At 35.8% G+C, this 14,318-nt stretch overlaps 1 protein-coding gene across 1 annotated transcript; it reads right to left on the bottom strand.

Moving 5' to 3' along the window:
- Positions 1 to 658: 658 nt before the first annotated feature.
- On the bottom strand, positions 659 to 1,738 carry LOC131068633 (F-box/kelch-repeat protein At5g43190). The gene has a single exon (XM_058003865.2). The coding sequence runs from the start codon at positions 1,736 to 1,738 to the stop codon at positions 659 to 661; it is 1,080 nt and encodes a 359-aa protein (XP_057859848.2).
- Positions 1,739 to 14,318: the final 12,580 nt, after the last annotated feature.

A 14,318-nucleotide genomic window follows, 5' to 3' on the forward strand; every position in this document is an offset into this window, starting at 1 on the left:
TCTCTTCTCGAAAAAAATGGAAAGACCTCAAAGTAAACAACCCAATTGTTGCAAGAGTAGCACAACCAAATATCTCGTTAGAGTCTAGTCAACTTGCGATTCCACAATCAAACATCAAAAGAAAATCAAAACGGTGTATGATAGGTTGTATCAAATCTCTAAGATCTCTTCTCAAAAAAATGGAAAGATCTCAAAGTAAACAACCCAATTGTTGCAAGAGTCTAGCACAACCAAATATCTCGTTAGAGTCTAGTCAACTAGCAGTCCCACAATCAAACATCAAAAAAAAATCAAAATGGTGCATAATATGCTGCATCAAATCTCTCTAAACATGATCTCTTCTCACAAAAAATGGGCAGACCTCAAAATAAACAATCCAATCGCCACAAACAAATTGATTGCATCGTGGACAACCTTTACTAAGTGGAGAACCATTTTCCTTCTTATTAGACCCTTTTACATCTTATGTCCCTCTCAGCCTCTCTGTTATCTTTCTATTATCCTAATGATGGATCATAGAATGTGTTACATCTTATGTCCCTCTCAGCCTTTCTATTATCTTTCTATTATTCTGATGATAGAATGTAGAATGTGATCTGAAAAAATTATAACACAATTTAATCTAAAAACAATAACAGTTAAAAATCATAGATTATTATTAGACCAAGCCATTGAAAGTAGGTTTGAAGGAAACCCAACGAAAACCAGACCGAGCCATGTTAGAAAGCACAGGGCAAGGAGGCACCCAATTCCAAGTTCTCCATGAGAGACTGTAAATCAGCACCTCAGGCCAACTGACACAAGACATGCATATAGAATCTCCATGCCCAAAGCAGTAAATATGCTCATAGTTGTGATAGCAGCCAGAGAAAAGAGCACTGGACATCATCTGTGGAGCACAGTCAACCTCCTTCCACTCCATTGAAGATTCATGGAGCTCCCAAATGCAGAGACTCTTGGCAATGCCCTCAAACCCAATTCCCCCCACAACAAAAACACTCTTTCCACAGCTCACAAGGCGCCCAAATGCCAGAGCTTCCTCTCCCATGGGACCATCCAATATTTTCCATTCTGACCGCTCTAAATCATAAGCCAGGATTTCCTCTGCCTCCCAGCTAATGAAATAAAAGCTCCCATTACAGAAAACAGCATCGCTCCTGAGATTCGACCTCGGGACCGACTCAGTTTGAGCTACCCAACGATCTGATCTTGTGCTGTAAATGATTGCTCTGCCATTACAGAGCATGAACAGAACATCATCGTCGGCAGAGAGAGTGGCCATAGCAATGGCGGGCCGATTGGCGCGGTGCATTTCATGGGTCAGTAAATTGATGCACGAAGAAACCAGGCGCCGCCATTTTTGTGTCAGAGGATTGCACAAGATCACACAGCTCTGTGTTGTGAAACAGAGCAACTGTGAAGAAGCCGCCAGCAGCTGGAGATTATGGCGGCGATTATAAGGGAGGAATTCCACAGAAATCAGATGCCATTTCTTGTTGACTGTATCGTAGGCTCTGCAAAATCTGTACTGATCTTGCTTGTTGAACATCACCAGCCATGGACTCGTCTCTTGGGTTTCCAGACGAAGAGATCTGAACGAAGCCGAAGAAACAAAATTCTTGAATGTTTTGCTCACGCACCTGAATTTCACCAGGCTTTCCACATCCAATTTGCCAACGATTATCTCCAAAACGTGTTGCGGAAGATTTCTCCAGATCTCACTCTGCATATTCCTCATCTCAATCCAAAAACCAGATATATATTCAATTCAAGATTGAATCTTTATGCCCACCATTTGTATGTAATACAAAATGAAATCTTTGTGCCCACCATTTGTATTTAATTCAATATGAAATCTTCATGCCCACCATTTGTATTCAACTCAAAATGAAATCTTCATGCCCACCATTTCTATAGAAATGATTCAAAATTGAATCTTTGTGCCCACCAATTGTATGTAATTCAAAGTGAAATCTTTGTGCCTACCATTCATATGGCATTCAAACTGAAATCTTTGTTCCACCATTTATGTACTGCAAAGATTGTTAACAATTTTGCCTCTAGAAGATCAAGAAAGGCCAGTTGCAGAGTCAGAAACTTTAATCTTCGCACGTTTATTTTGAATTTGTTTCTTTACAGTCCTTCTGAAGATTTTTTTTGTTTTGTTTTCAATGGGCTTCGCGAAAGTCTTAATTTAACTTCAAAAACAGCATGTCATCAAAACAAAAACGTATTATTCAATTGAGAATCTTCTCATGGCTGAAATGGACCTGAGCTGTTGTAATAAATTTTGTATGTACGATTCTCCATTTGTCCATATGTTGATCTAGAAGGCAGAGGATTTGGAAATATTTGGCTTGACCTAATGAATCCTTACTGTGTTCTAGATTCGTGACATATGCAATCAAGACTATTGTCTCAACGACGTAAGATATATATTCATTCTTTGACACGATGCAACTTATAAGAGAAAATGTCGCGCTAAGAATAATTAATATATCTTTAAAAACTCTTAAATGTAAAATATTTGATAGATATCTCAAAGACACATATCTCATTAAAAGTAAACATGATTTAAAAAATACATTAATAACTATATATAAAGAAATTTATAAGATTAGTCAACATAGATTATTATATTATATTGCATTGCATTTTCAATTTAATTCTAATAATTATTATTATATTATATTATATTGCATCTTTAATTTAATTCTAAGAATTGGTTTGTTATATTATAATCATATTGTAAATGTAATACTAAAAAAAAGTTTAGCCCTAAACCTTACTTAACAAGATATTAAACTTGTGTTTTATTGGAAAATAATCATAAACTTAACTCTAAATTATCGCTAACCCGATCTATAATTGTTTGTAGCCATAATTATTATATTACTATAATGTGGAAAAAGGGGGATGAGGGGATCAAATGGAAAGCTTTACCCACCACAAGAAAGGAGCGAAAGTTTCACAAAGGATTCTCTTCAACCTCTCACACACATTACGTTTAAAAGAGGGGGTTGAATTCACTAGATCCAACCTCAATGGAAAGAGATTGAATGCTAAATGAATTGACAAAGTGTCCCTCTTTTAGAATGGACAAGTTGAATTAAGTGAATTGAAACTAAGCATGAAGATGACAAAGAAATGATTATATCTTGAGATAGAGATGTGGGATGAAGTTGTGCACCTAGACTTAGTAGTGAAATGTCGAGACGAAGGTCCCCTGCAAATTTGAGCGAAAGTTGTCGGGACCAGGTTGAAAGTGTACTTGATACTCTGAAAAATCCGAACACCGAAAAGGGTTTTTCCACCTTTGAAAAATAAAGTCCAAACCTGCAATTAAAGTTGCGCACCTGCAACCTACTCACAGAAAAGAGAGGAAATGTTGTTGGGATTGGGGCTTTGCCTTCAGGTCAAACCCCGGTTTGGAATTAACCAAATGATGAAAAATACTTCCAAGTAAATGAAAGGAAATGTATGGAGTTGAGTTAACCTCACGAGAGGATGCAATTGAAATGTAGATAGAGTTGTTTGAAAGGATATGTGAATTTGAATACTTTGAATGTTGAAAGTGATCTCCTCTTCAATGGTTGAATCCTTGACTTGAATGCAACACCTAGCCTTGAAAGGAGACTTGAGATGCTCAATACTTGAAAGGATGCTTGAATGCTTGAATTCTTTCAAATGTTTGATGACGATAATGCTTGTTCACCTTACTTTTCACTTCTACCAATACGAGGACAAAATGCTCCTTATATACTTGCTAAATTAGGGTTTGTAACTAATTTTCCGTCTTAGGCCGACATAGGAAAACTTTTCCCGCTTCACAATTGACAAGTCCAATACAAGGTTTAGGCAAAGGGGGCCCAAAATAGGGCAAGGACAGGGGTGCCACGCCTATCCTGCCCTAATTTAGGATAGAAAGCAGGAACAAGCAGTGCAGGGTGCAAGGAAATGCATTTTTTAGGTGATATGAGCATGTCTCAGGTCTCTAGTCGGGCTTAGGGATTCGTTTCGCCAATGTGAAGACACAAATGCAATCAAAAATTGCAAGGTCGCAATTTTATGATGCTACATTTAGCTCCCAGTTTAGTGGGAGTATAAGCATATGCTAATACTACTGGTAAAGTACAAGGAAACAAGATTGAAATACTTTCGCCACGTCAAGGAGGAAAGATACACAAAGCCCCTAGTGGACTAAGGATCTTACGACTTCAATTGACAAAGTAAAAGGAAAGATCAAGAGGGAATAACTATGACTACAAGTAGTAAGGTCCCCCTCACTATGAGTCATGAAAAACAAGGATACCAAAAATTACAAAGCAAAGCCAAGTTCACTAAGTAACTTTAAGTATCAAGAAGGAAAATATGAGCGGAGTGTATGCCCCCATGTTAAAGCGATCGCGCACGCCTTATCGAGAGTGATTTCTTTAAGGTAGGATACATCCAAGAGAGAAAAAGAGGGAGCATGTTATCGCAAGGATTTAGCTCCCAATCAAGGAATAAACCCAAGGATAATGAATACAAAACACAAAGCATGAGGTGGTTTCACCTTCCTTGGGGCCAGTATGTTGTATGATAACTCATGAATATATATGCATAGAATAGTCGACATTCCCCAAAGAAAGGAAACTACCTTGGAAGAAAGGGAACACAAGTGTCTTTTGAGTCAACATGAAAGAGACCAAAAGAGATTTCAATGCTTTGCATCATCCTCAAGTAGACATTACTAGGGAAAATAGAAGAATGGGGATACACTTAGAAGAATGGTCACAAAAGAGAAAGAAAAGAGAGAGAGGTAGAGGATCTACAGTGCTAATGCAGCTAGTCTAGCATGATATACACCTCCCGATCTTGCTGATCACTATTTCAGGAAGGCGGGAAACATGCCAGAGGAGCGACATCGAGCACAACAGATGGAGCTATCACAAGATCCAAACAAGGACTATGCTCATGTGCTAAGTCAATTGTTCGATTCTACAAGCTAGGATTAAGGCTTTTGAAAATTCTACAGATAAATGTTTGTCAACATCCACATATCCATATTCACTATCAGAAGCATTAGGAGTTGTATTGCCATCATGAATAACATTTTCACCAATTGTTGCATCAAGATTTATAGAAAGAGGAGCTCAAACATGAATAGAAGTAAAACCATCACATGTTTTTTACAACTTATGCGTCGAAGATGTATTTTCAACATCTTGCTTAGGAGAAAAGGGAATCATGTCAATTGTTGGTGTTTTGGGAGATTGAATAGTTTGAGGAGCAGCTTCACGAGTCTGAGCACGACGCTTACATCGGTGTTCTCTCGCACAACAATTATGCCGAGTCTTAGCGGAAGGCTGAGAAGTAGGAGGAATATTTGTTGAAGGAGGAATATTCTCATCTTTTGTAGTTGGAGGTTTAGGTTGAGATCTTTTAGGTTGAACAAGAGGAGAGGCAGGTCTCTTCTCTCTATAAGAGCAAGGAAGTGGAACAGCACCATATAAAGGAGGAATGTTTGGTGTAGGAAGGAGACCAGGTCCATCATGAGGAGGAGGTATAGGTCTAACCTTAAGAAGAATGTTATTGTTCTTCTTAGCAGAAGGCATAGTTTCATCCATAGGAATAGGTTGGGAATATTCCTTAGGAGGAAGATTAGTTCTATCCGTTAGGGGAAGAACTTCATCTTCAAGAATGATGGGAATGTCAAGTTTTGGAGTTTTAGGTTGACTTAAGGATAAGATCATGTCTTTCTTCCATTTTTGATAAAATTGAAAGAGATTGAAATTGTTGAGGCCAAAAGTAATCAATAGGAACACCTGGGATTCTTTCAGTTGGTCGAAATAAGCTATGGTTAACAGTTATGATTTCTCCATTGTAGGGAAATTTCAAGCACTTATGGATTGGAGAAATAATATCCTCCATGGAAGATAGCCAAGGATATCCTAACTTCACTTGGAATTGTTCAGATGAAGGAATGATAACAAAGTTGACATCCATAGATTTAGTGTGAACCTCAATAGGGGGTGTGATAGAACCAATGGTAGGACAAGAAAATCCATCAAATAACTTAACGACCACATTAGTATCATCATAGATTGGTTTATACAAATATAAAGTATAAAGATATTCCTCATTGATGGCATTAACCATGCAAGAGGGATCACTAAGCACACCATGAATAGGTTTGTCTTGAATCTTCGCAACTATGTATACGGGGCCATCAGGTGCTCTAATGGTTTCACTAGGGTCAAATGTGATACATGGATCCTTAGGTGTTTCTTGTTTCTCTACCATATTCACCAAATTTAGAGTCGTGGTAGTAAGATCAGATAGAGAGAAAGAGGTATGTTCAGTCTCAATCACGTTAGAGGTATGAGAGGGTAAAGTATCAGTAAAGATCTTAAGATTTTGATTAGGAGGAGCTATTGATTTGTTTCCCTTATCATTTACACCTACCACAGATATATTATTATTATCAATTAGCTCTTGAATCTTACTTTTTAATGCAAAACATTTCTCAGTATCATGACCAGGTTGACGATGAAATTGGTAAAAAGAATTATTATCAAAGTAAGGTGAGGCTGTCTTAGAAGGGTCAACTGGTTTTAGTGGAGGAAGTTTTATAACATTTCTTTGTAACAACTGAGACATAATGCTATGTAAGGATTCATTCAAAGGAGTAAATTGTCTTTCTCTTTTGAAAATTTTAGAAATAGGAGGCACGTTTGTTGTAGCATTCACATTGTTGTTGTTGATGATGCCATTGAATTTGATTAAGCCTTTACTTGATTTGAAATTTGCAAATGGTTTTTGAGCATTATCACCCTTATCACTCGAAGCCATAGGAGTGGATTGCTTGAGCTAACTCACAGTCAGTTGATAATTGTGAAGTGTTGCGCATAACTGCAGAAAGGAAGTAAACTCAGAAAGGAGAAGTTTGTCTCTAATGTCTTTTTGTAAATTAGAAATGAAAATTATTTGAATATCATTATCAGGCACTTGAAAAGAAATTTGAGAACACAAATGCTTATATCTACCAATGAAATCGGTCACTTTTTCTATAACACCTTGTTTACAATACATTAAATTAGTCAAAGTGATTTTAGGACCTATGTTGTTTTGAAATTGTTGAATTTAAAAGCATTTGATAATTGTTGGAAATAAATAATCGAATAGGAAGGCAAAGAGCAATACCATTGTAAAGCATTATCTCTTAATGTTCTAATAAACAATTTGACAAGCAATCTTTGATCATAAGCAAAGTCAGTACAAAAAGTTTGGAATGTTTTGACATGTGTTAAAGGATCACCTTTTCCATTATAGAGTTCCAGTTGAGGAACTTCAACATGCTTAGGAGGGACAACTCTAACAATATCAAGAGAAAGTGGGCTCGCAACATCAAATGTGGGCACACTAAACTCGGATTGACTCATAGAAGCGATTTGTTGTTGCAATGATGACATAGTTTGAGAAAGATTATTAATGGTTGCTTCGGTTGAGGAATTTATGTTAGACATGTTTGATTGAGAAGGTAGTGTGATGTTGTTGAAAGAAGGCATTGATTCAGAATAAGGTGGAGGAACACTATGGTAAGTAGACATTGGTGATGATTGAGTAGGAAATTGGACACTAAAAGGAGGGATAGAGTGATTGGATGAATTGGCCCCTTGTGTCACATTCATTGGTTGGGAGACAATGGGAATACTCATTGAAGGCATAGATAAGGATGGAGGATTAATTGAAGAAGAGGGATTGCCCCCATGACTAATGGTTGTAGGTATGACATTTTGAGTTGATGTAGCTATGATGTTTGAAGTGAAAGTAGGAATGCTAGTCGTTGAAGTAGTCAAAGGAATAGAATGATTGACTTGTGTAGAAGGTTGGGCATAACCTAAGTTCTCAGCACAACTCTTTATAGGCATGACATTAGAATCAACAATATGAGAAATTCCATGCAATATATCAATTCCATTCTTATCACTTTAAATCATTAGCTTTAGACCTTCAATTAATGGAAGAGCTTCACTATTAGGGTATTCTTGGGAAATCCATTGTTGAAATTTGTCAAATTGATTGTCCAATTTTGAAAGTTGATCTATGGAAACTATGGTTAAAGCTTCTTCTTCATCATTGGAATTATCAATTGGGTAGATAGGAATGTTATTAGGATGAGAAGAATTAGCATTATCCTCATTGAAGAAGTCACCCAAATTAGGCTCCATCTCTTCGGGAATTAAACCTTGAGAAGCCTTAATTCTAATGCTTTGTCTAACAGGGATAGTATAGGTAGGACTAATAGTGGTAGAACTCATACACTAGAGGGAAAATTTTGAATTTTGAATTTGAGTTTTGAATTTTGGGAACAAAGTTTGCAAAATTGAATGATGCAAAAATGATACAATTTGAACTTTGTTGAAAGAAGAAATGATACAATTTCCAAAATAATTTTTATGGTGAAATGAAAAGAAATTAAAATTTTAAAATTAGGGCCAATGGGATAGCACTTAATTGACAAAATTAGTATTTTTAAAATCGGGGAAAATTATAATTAACCACTTAATTTTAAATATTTTCTTGAAAGTTGTGATGTTGAAATTGGGAAGTATTTTTTATTTTAGAGGGATCAAAATTTGACAAAATCAGCCAATTTTCTAGTTTTAAGCAATTAAATACAGTCATAACAATCTCCCAAAATTTCGGGAAAAACGCCAAGGACCAGGTTGAAAGTGCACCCGGTCCGCCCAACTTTTTCGAAATTTTTCAGAGATGAAAGTTACGATGATTTTAGAGCTAACCCCAAAAAATTGGCTGATTTTATGAACTTTAGATAGGTGAATTTAAGGTTTGAATGTGAAAATAGGACCCTATTAGGATTTTGAAAAAGATAAGAAATTGAATTGCAAATTTGAAAAGTCAAACCTAATGGATGGGGCCACCTTTAGAAAACAAAAATTGATTGAAATTAATTGAAATTTGCACAAAATCCAAGTGAATTTGAAAATTGAGGTTTTAAGACCTAACCACTGAATTTTGAAATTTTGAATTTTGGAAAAAAAAAAAGGAGGGAAATTAAAAATTTGAATTTTAGGCAAGAGGACAAATCTGAAAATAGTCCTAAATCTGGAAATTAAATGCAACTCCAATTTTTGCACAAGTTCAAGTTGATTTTTGAAAATTAGGGTTTTGACAATTAACCACTTAATTTTGTAAATTTGATTCACAAATTGAACAAGACAATGAAGAAATGGAATTTGACAAGCAATGCAATTTTCAGATCTAAAACAATAGATGGCAATTTTTGCAAAACAAACATTCAATTTAAATTTTAACAGCTAGGGTTTTGAATGATATAACCACTAAGTTTTGCAAGAAAATTAAACTTGTAAATAAAAAATATGCAATAATTTTGAATGTAAAGCATGTAAGACGTCAGGTTCACCAAAATGTAATGTGGAAAAAGAGTGATGAGGAGATCAAATGGAAAGCTTTACCCTCCACAAGAAAGGAGCGAAAGTTTCACAAAGGATTCTCTTCAACCTCTCACACACATTAAATTTAAAAGAGGGGGTTGAATTCACTAGATCCAACCTCAATGGAAAGAGATTGAATGCTAAATGAATTGACAAAGTGCCCCTCTTTTAGAATGGACAAGTTGAATTAAGTGAATTGAAACTAAGCATGAAGATGACAAAGAAATGATTATATCTTGAGATAGAGATGTGGGATGAATTTGTGCACCTGGAATTAGTAGTGAAATGTCGAGGCGAAGCTCCCCTATAAATTTGAGTGAAAGTTGTCAGTACCGATTTGAAAGTGTACTTGGTCCTCCAAAAAATCCACATACCGAAAAGAGTTTTTTCGCCTCTGAAAATGAAGTCCAAACCTACAATTACAGTTGCGCGCCTACAACCTACACACAGAAAAGAGAGGAAATGTTGTTGGGATTGGGGGTTTGCCTTCAGGTCAAACCCTGGTTTGGAATTAACCAAATGATGAAAAATACTTCCAAGTAAATGAAAGGAAATGTATAGAGTAGAGCTAACCTCACGAGAGGATGCAAATGAAATGTAGATAGAGTTGTTTGAAAGGATATGTGAAGTTGAATGCTTTGAATGTTGAAAGTGGTCTCCTCTTAAATGGTTGAATCCTTGACTTGAATGCAACACCTAGCCTTGAAAGGAGACTTGAGATGCTCAATACTTGAAAGGATGCTTGGATTCTTGAATGCTTGAATGTTTGATGATGATAATGCTTGTTCACCTTAATTTTCACTTCTGCTAATAGGAGGGGAAAATGCTTTTTATATACTTGCCAATTAGGGTTTGTAACTAATTTTTTGTCTTAGGCCGATATGGGAAAAAATTTCCCGCTTCACAATTAAAAAGTCCAATACAAGGTTTAGGCAAAGGGGGCCCAAAATAGGGCAAGGATAGGGGTGCCACATCCCTATCCTGCCTTAATTTAGGCCAAAAAGAAGGAACAGGCAATGTGGGGTGCAAGTAAATGCATGTTTCAGGTGATATGAGGATGTCTCGATCTCTAGTCAGGCTTAGGGATTCATTTCTGCAATGTGAAGACTCAAATGCGGTCAAAAATTGCAAGGTCACAATTTTATGACGTTACAATTACATATTTTTTATCATATATCATTATTATTATAATTAAGAATATAATAATATAATATTTATAAAATAATATAATAATAAAAATATAAGATTATATAATAATAATGTAATATTAATTTTATAATATAATAATATGAAACATATAGAAATTCAAAAGTTTATAGAAATTTAGAAAAAAAATAGAATAAATGAAAAATATAAAAAAATAATATAATAATAAGAAAAATATAATAGTATAAAAGTATAAAAATAATAATTACAATATTATAGAAAAAACTTGAAGATGTAGAGGAGAAACTTAGGGTTACAACAAAAACCTAATGGCTATGGCAGCAAAGGGAGAGAGGAAAATGCAGGATGCCTTTTGTAGAATAGAGAAAGAGACTGGAAGCTGCCAAGATGGACTTGGGAGGAACAAAAGAGGAGTGGATTCCATTATAGTTATAGAGGTGGAGGTTTTTTTCAATCACAAAGGTTTCCTAGAGGCAAAGGGGGGAGACAACATTTTCATCCTAATTACTAGAGGACACTAGCTGAGGCTAAGGAGGATAACAAGCAAGTTTTTCTTGGCAACAACAATAAAGGAAGACTGAGAGGGGGAGGGGGTGAATCAGTCTTCACCAGATCTATAAACTTAATCACAAATACAAATTTGATAAACTGCAGCAATAATAGAGATAAGCAAATTGAAAGCACAACACACAACACCAAGATTTTGATGTGGAAAACCCGATTAAGGGAAAAGCCACGGTGGGAGCCTACCCACAATAAGATGATACCCTACAGTAGTATGTGAAAATATTTTAACGGGGAATGCACATGCATTTAGGAACACTACATAGAGCTCACTGCTCAAAATATAATAACTCAGAAGGCTACCACCCTCAGGGAAGTCTCATTGACTGACAACAAGATTTGGACTACAATCCGAAAGAAATGAACTAAAAGAATAGCATCTCCAAATGCCTGATGACAGTTCCAGTTAAGCACATATGTCTACTCGGAAATACCAAATTCTTCTCAATCAAAATATCGAAGGATGAATCCTTGTTCACACATAAACCTCTCTCTAATAATGTAGACACAACCTCGACCACTAAATTACATGACAATATCACCTATTTATACAATTCATCAACCTTGACAACAAGGTTGGCTAAACCCTCAACTCACAATTACAAAATTATGTCAAATGATACAAAGATCAACCACTGGACCAATATAATTATTTACATGGCATAACATGGACCTAATTCAAATTCTCAAATGCTCAACTCCATTGGAAATCATGCCAAGGTCAATTGCAACACGCTACACCACTAGAAAAACTGCATAACACGAAGAACATCACCGGTTCATGAAAACCACCAAAAAATAACACAACGATCAATGCAGATCATCAAAACAAATGGGACACAATTAGGAAACACCAACAAGAATGTTATAATCATCAGTAATAGTTGCACCAACACCACTTATCAAATCTTCATCTGTCAACGTCTAAAACTCAAGAACACAACCAATCAGCAACTGTCATGAAGAAAGATAACTTGTGGAGCACCAAATCAAGATCTATCTAAAATGAAGATACACAAGACCATCCCAAAAAATATCAGCTCAATATCTGATCATACCAAAATATACTAGAGGAAATATCAAACTCTGCAAAGCACCAATATAGCAAAAACAAAACTGCAAATCGGATCATAAGATCTTCCCAATTTGCAAACACTGGAGAACACCATGGGAATATGTTGACATCAATGACAACAACATATCCTAGCCACAGCAATGTCTAAGAATCTCCAACAATCTTCCCCTTTGGCATTAATGGCAATATATGAATGTGAAAAACAGTCAATGCAAAGAAAGAAGATATCTCCAGCAAACTCCCCCTAAGATAAAGACAGATAAAGTAGTTTTTCACATGATCTCTCTCCACCTTTGATAGAAATGCCAAAGATCTGAAAACAGAAAACCAAACTCACTCTCCCAAAAATAGAAACATGAATTCTAGGAATCTCTCCCCCTAAAACACAGACTACTCCACCAAAGGAGCAGTACCAACTCATCAATCCAGATAGAAAGATAAGGCTCTGAGATCCACTGGATTGATGCAATTCAATGCATCTAGTTCTCATCAGGAGGGGTGGATACCCCTAACTTGTCTCTCAAATAGAAAAATGTATTTGCAGGCAAAGGCTTAGTGAAAATATCAACAATTTGTTCCTTTGTAGATACATGCTCTAGCTTCACTTTCTCTTCACTAACGTGTTCTCTCAAGTAATGATATTTGATTGACATATGTTTAGTATTTAAGTGTTGCACCAAATTCTTTGATATGTTAATAGCACGAGAATTATCACAGTATATGATAGTAGGCTCATCATAGATAACTCTGATATCCTTCAACATTTGCTTCGTCTGAACCACCTGAGTTTAGTTACTAGCAGCAGAAATGTACTCTGCTTCAGCAGTAGATAAGGACATTGAGTCTTGCTTCATACTATCCCATGAAACCAATTTCTTACCCAAAAGAAAGCACCACCGGATGTACTCTTTTGGCCATCAGCATCTCCAACCCAATTAGCATCAATGTAAGCACATAACATGAAATCATCATTCCTTTGATACCACAAACCATAATCCACTGGTTCCCTTCAAGTATCTGAATATCCTCTTAACAACAATAACATGACTCTCTTTCAAATTAGCTTGGTATCTAACAGCCATGCATACATCATGCATAATGTCTGACCTAGTCTGAGTAAGATATAGCAGTCCACCAACCATAGATTTGTACAAATTCTTATTAGATTTTGATGATTCCTCATTCTTAGATAATTTGCAGCCAGTCACCATAGGAGTTCCAATCAGTTTGGAGTCATCCAACCCAAACTTCTTCAACAATTCCTTCACATATTTAGTTTGAGATATAAACATACCTTTTCCAATCTGTGAAATCTGCAAACCTAAGAAAAATTTCATCTCACCTATCATAGACATCTCAAATTCCTTCTGCATATCATCAACAAACTTCATGCTCAAGCCATCATCACCTCCAAAGATAATATCATCAACAAAGACTTCAACACTTAAGATGTTATCATTTTTAATCTTAAAGTATAGATTACTATGAGCAATCCCTTTATTAAATTTCAGTTTCAACAAATATTTATCTAATCTAGCATAATAAGCTCTAGTGGCTTGCTTCAATGCATAAAGAGCTTTCTTCAGTTTGCATACCATGTCTCCATCATCTAATAATGAAAATCCATCAGGTTTCTCAATGTAGACTTCTTCCTCAAGATCACCATTCAAAAAGGTAGATTTGACATCCATCTGATATACCTTGGAATCTTTATAGGCAGCATATGCAAGCAACAGTCTAACAGCTTCAAGTCTGGCCACCGAAGCAAAAGTCTCGTCATAATCAATTCCTTCTTTCTGTGAACATCTTTTACATACCAATATTTTTTTATGTCTAACAACTTCAGCTGCTTCATTCAATTTATTCCTCAATACCCATTTAGTACCAATCACATTCTTATCTTTAGGTCTAGGCACAAGCTCCCATTTTTTATTCTTCTCAATCTAATCTAATTATTCTTCCATAGTTCTCATCCAATTTTCATCTTTGCAAGATTCAATAACATCTTTAGGTTCAACTTTAGAAATCAAACATACTTCTTCAGCAGCTAA

The sequence above is a fragment of the Cryptomeria japonica genome, chromosome 6 (assembly GCF_030272615.1).
Source record: "Cryptomeria japonica chromosome 6, Sugi_1.0, whole genome shotgun sequence".
In the NCBI taxonomy this organism is placed as follows: Eukaryota; Viridiplantae; Streptophyta; class Pinopsida; order Cupressales; family Cupressaceae; genus Cryptomeria; species Cryptomeria japonica.